This window comes from Bubalus bubalis, chromosome 18, assembly GCF_019923935.1.
Source record: "Bubalus bubalis isolate 160015118507 breed Murrah chromosome 18, NDDB_SH_1, whole genome shotgun sequence".
NCBI lineage: Eukaryota > Metazoa > Chordata > Mammalia > Artiodactyla > Bovidae > Bubalus > Bubalus bubalis.
The window spans coordinates 48624376-48628418 of record NC_059174.1 but is presented as its reverse complement, the minus strand read 5'-3'; the positions used below and the strand labels follow the sequence as shown (position 1 = coordinate 48628418).

The window sequence follows — 4043 nt, the reverse complement described above, 5'->3', positions numbered from 1 at the left end:
TGTTTATGTACCACAGCTTTCTTATCCATTCATCTGCCCATGGATATCTAGGTTGCTTCCATGTCCTGGCTATTATAAACAGTGCTGCGATGAACATTGGGGTACACATGTCTCTTTCAATTCTGGTTTCCTCAGTGTGTATGCCCAGCAGTGGTATTGCTGGGTCATATGGCAGTTCTATTTCTGTTTTTTTAAGGAATCTCCACACTGTTTTCCATAATGGCTGTACTAGTTTGCATTTCCACCAATAGTGTAAGAGAATTCCCTTTTCTCCACACCCTCTCCAGCGTTTATTGCTTATAGACTTTTGGATAGCAGCCATTCTGACTGGCGTGAAATGGTACCTCACACGTTCTTAAAAGCAGAGAAATTTCCCAGGCTGAAGGTAGAAGAGAAATGTGGCAAAGGGAGAAATGAGAGGGACTGCAAGCGTAAGAAGGATTTGACTCATGATTGCTGACTCTGAGATCTAGGGTCCTCGTTAATGGACCAAGAGCTAAGGATGGGCCATCACAGCAAAGGAAATGGAACCTTAGTCTGACAACCATAAGGAACAGAATCCTGCTGACAACTTAAATGAGTTTGAAAGGGGATCCTTTCCTGAGCCTCTGAAACTATCCAGCCAGCCACACATTGACTTAGCCTGTAAGACCCACAGCAGAGAAACTACCCAAGTCCACCCAGATTCCTGACCTGTGTAAGTGTGAGATAATAAATTTGTGTTCTGTGGAGTCATTCAATTTGTGAGAATTTGTTGTGGCACCCTCCCCCCAGAATTCACATACACAAATACAGAGACCCACACCAGAGGAAGTATCATTTTCTCATTGTTTATTTGTACATTTTTTATAAAAAGTAGAAAAATAAACATACTGGGTCTGAGTTTGAGAAATGTCATCCATAAATAAAGAAATAATTATTTGGAGGCAATAAATTAAAAAAAACTGGTTTTGATGCATAAAAAATATCTAAAAAGGTAGCAAGGTTGCAGGCAGGTCTCCGGGGTCAGACACACTGGTCTCCGCTGGCAACACATTTTAGGTCCCGGGTGAGGAGGCGGAGGAGGTTGAACATCACAGAGGCTTCAAGGCAGTCCTGGGACTCCTGAGGGAAGAGGGGGATGGCTCAGTATCTCCCACGTCTGGGACCCCAGCTGCCCCGGACATCAGTTTGCCATCTCTGCTCACTCACCTTCTTCCGGGCCTCCTGGAGGCGGTGCAGCCAGTGGTGGAGGCGGCCCCGGGGCCTGGAGCTTGCTGTGGGCTGAGCTGGGACCTGTGGGCAGAGGAGAGAGGGGTGAGGCTGTGAGGCAGAGCCGGGGACCGAGGGGGACATCCAGGCGGTCAGAGCCCAGACCCGGCCCGGGGCCCCAGCACTCACACAGGCCTGGAGCTTGGAGTGGATGTGCTGCAGCATGAGAAGGGGCTGCTCCAGGCTGTGGCCCAGGGATGAGCTAGCCATGGCCTCCAGGACCGTCAGTGTCAGGGCCAGCTCTGCTTCCAGAGCCACGGGGCGCTCCCACACCTGAGGAGGAGATAGAAGACACGTGAGAGCTGCAAGTGAGAGGGACCAGGTGAGGGGGCAGGTGAGGGGGACAGAAGAGGGGGCAGGTGAGGGGGACAGGGGGAGGGACAGAGGGAGGGGAAGCAGGGTCAGGTGAGAGACACAGTTCACGTGGTTGGCTGAGCGGAAGCCATGGGAGAGGACTGGGGAGGGCAGGGAGAGAAGGACATGTGAGAAGGAGGAGGTGAGGGGGCACTTGCGGAGCCAGAGCAGGTGAGGGCAGGTGGGCCTGACTCTCCCAACTCACCTGCAGGTGCTTCAGGTCCCGGGTCCTGGGGAACAGGTGGGCGCTGCAGTCCCAGTCCTTCAGCAAGAACGAGTCTTCCTAGAGAGCAAGGGCAAGGTCGGATCACAGCGGGAGGGATGGAGGGGGGACCCCAGGGAGACCGGAGGATGGCCAGCAACAGAGGAGGGGAGGTTATCTTCCCAAAGGATGGTAGAGGCTCATCCAGTGCAGGACAGGAGATTGCCCACTGCGGGGAGGGGGGAGGTCAGCCCCGTGGAGGGGGGGCAGAACCACCTGCAGCCCAGGTAGTCTAGGGGCCCACAGGAGGGGGCTGGGGGCTCACCCACTGCAGGAGGGGTGGGGAGACTCACAAAGGCATCCCTGGCCGTCTTGAAGGCCTGCAGCTCTTGAGGGGACAGAGACTTGAACTGGGCCATGTGGCAGCCCCTGGCAGGTGGGAGGGCCCTAGGGGCAGAGGGCACAGGAACTGCTCCTGTCCTGCTCAGCGCCAAGGTCGTCAGCATCAGCACCAGCACCAGCGTGCAGCCCGGGGCCATGTCTGGTTAAGGAAGGATAGAAAGGTGAGGGGAGGGAGGGCGTCAGGGAGTCAGGGTGCAGGCTCTGGGGAGGCGAGGGTCCCAGACAATGGTGCGGGGGCTCACCCAGCTTCATTCCTGCTCTCTGGTCTCTGTCAGAATGGGGGATCAAGTATCCACTCTGAGGCTGTTGCCTGGGATCTCAGTCTTGTCTGGCGTCTCTGACTTCAGCCTCCTCTTCTGGATCTTGGCTCGTTGCTGTGTTCGTGTCTCTGAACTTCCAGCTCTGTCTGGTCTGAGGTGTAACTGCTGCCTGAGCTCCATGGTGCAGCTTTTAGCCTGTGCAGCCGGGCAATCCCAGCTGATGTAGGAAAAGTGAAAACAAAGGTAAAGGCTGACAGTGGCCACCAGGGGAGGCCCGGGCTGGGAAAGCCCAGATCAGGGCGGAGCCAGTGAGCCAGGTGAGCAACTGAGCGAAAGATAAAATGACATCAATTCATGCTTACCTCGAATGAGTAATGAAGTAATGAGTGAGTAATGAAGATAAAATCAGGACGGGGACAGCTTCAGCCCCACAAGGGGTTCGGGGGGTTCTTCTGCAGGGACCAGGCTGATTTAAGACTGGGTGAGGAGGGGACAGAGGGAGTTTCTCTTTTGCAGCTGCCCCAGTGCAGGAAGAGGAAGGAAAAGGCACCTGTAGGAGGTGTTACCATGAACAACCTGGACCTTCTAAGAGGGAGGCTGCTCAGAGGATGGAGAAGATCCAGGGGTGCTGTTGAGGGTGAGGAGAGGGGGTCAGAAAGGCAGAAACACTCTGTAACTAAGAGAGACCAGCCCCTCCCCACCTGGTACTGATCGTGACAGAATGGGGGAGGGGCGGAGCCTGCACTAACTTGTACTCTGATTGTCAGGCACAGGAATAGGAGGATCTGCTATGAAATAGGGGTGTGACCAAGACTTCTGGGAAATCAACTGGGTTTGAGAAAAATGACTTCATTCATTCACTAAGTAATTACTCACCCCCTCCCTCACTTTGGGTCAGACCCTTTTAAGGTGCAAGGAAGAGATCACTAAAAAAAATAAAAGGCATAAAACAATCCTTCATGAAGGTTTTTTTTTTTTTTTTTTTTTTTAACAAGAAAAAGGTACCAGACAGTATGGGATGGGGGGATTAGGCATGTGGAATGTATTATGTTAGATAACATCAGATAATGAAAATGAAAGAAATGAACCAGGGTTGAGAGCAGAGTGGAAAAGAAAGTTTGCATTAAATGCGGTAATGAAATGACACTTGAGGGCAGCCCTAAAGGAAGTGAGGGAGGCAGCTCTGTGGAGATCTGAGAGGGAGCCTTCTAAGAAAAGGGAACAGTCAGTGCACAAGGAAAAGAGAGAGAACCTCCTTCTTTTGTGAGCCTGTCTATGTCTCTGCTGCAGTGTGGTCTTGAATACTCACAATAGCACCAAGTCATCCATGCTTTAATCTACATTTCAAATACAGAAGACAGGGGGTGGGGGTGGGGGACCCAGAGAGCTTAAGAAAGTTGTTCATGGTCACACAGCAAATAATCAGTGAAGGCAGGATGTGAACTGAATTTTGTCTGAAACAAGAAAATAGCCACTGCACTCAGCAGCCCCAGTGTGGTTAGTGCTCCTGGACTTAGAGGGAGTTGGATTTTTCCAGTAGAAGGTGTGGAGTCCTTTCGACTATTCCTCCCACC

The 4043-nt window shown here is 52.4% G+C and overlaps 1 protein-coding gene across 1 annotated transcript; it reads right to left on the bottom strand.

Moving 5' to 3' along the window:
• Positions 1 to 814: 814 nt before the first annotated feature.
• IFNL3 (interferon lambda 3) lies at positions 815 to 2980 on the bottom strand. The gene is made up of 7 exons (XM_006068670.4): positions 2832 to 2980; positions 2452 to 2686; positions 2161 to 2348; positions 1811 to 1888; positions 1381 to 1524; positions 1192 to 1275; positions 815 to 1104 (listed from the first exon to the last, which is right to left on the bottom strand). Exons 2-7 carry the CDS (start codon positions 2459 to 2461, stop codon positions 1006 to 1008), a joined length of 603 nt encoding a protein of 200 aa, XP_006068732.3. The 5' UTR covers positions 2462 to 2686; positions 2832 to 2980; the 3' UTR covers positions 815 to 1005.
• Positions 2981 to 4043: the final 1063 nt, after the last annotated feature.

Excerpts from the sequence above, each read along its gene's own strand:
- IFNL3 (XM_006068670.4), bottom strand. Across the intron at positions 1,889-2,160 it reads AGACGGCCAGGGATGCCTTT|GAAGACTCGTTCTTGCTGAA; the intron begins GTGAGTCTCCCC and ends CTTGCTCTCTAG. Across the intron at positions 1,105-1,191 it reads TCCAGGAGGCCCGGAAGAAG|GAGTCCCAGGACTGCCTTGA; the intron begins GTGAGTGAGCAG and ends CTCTTCCCTCAG.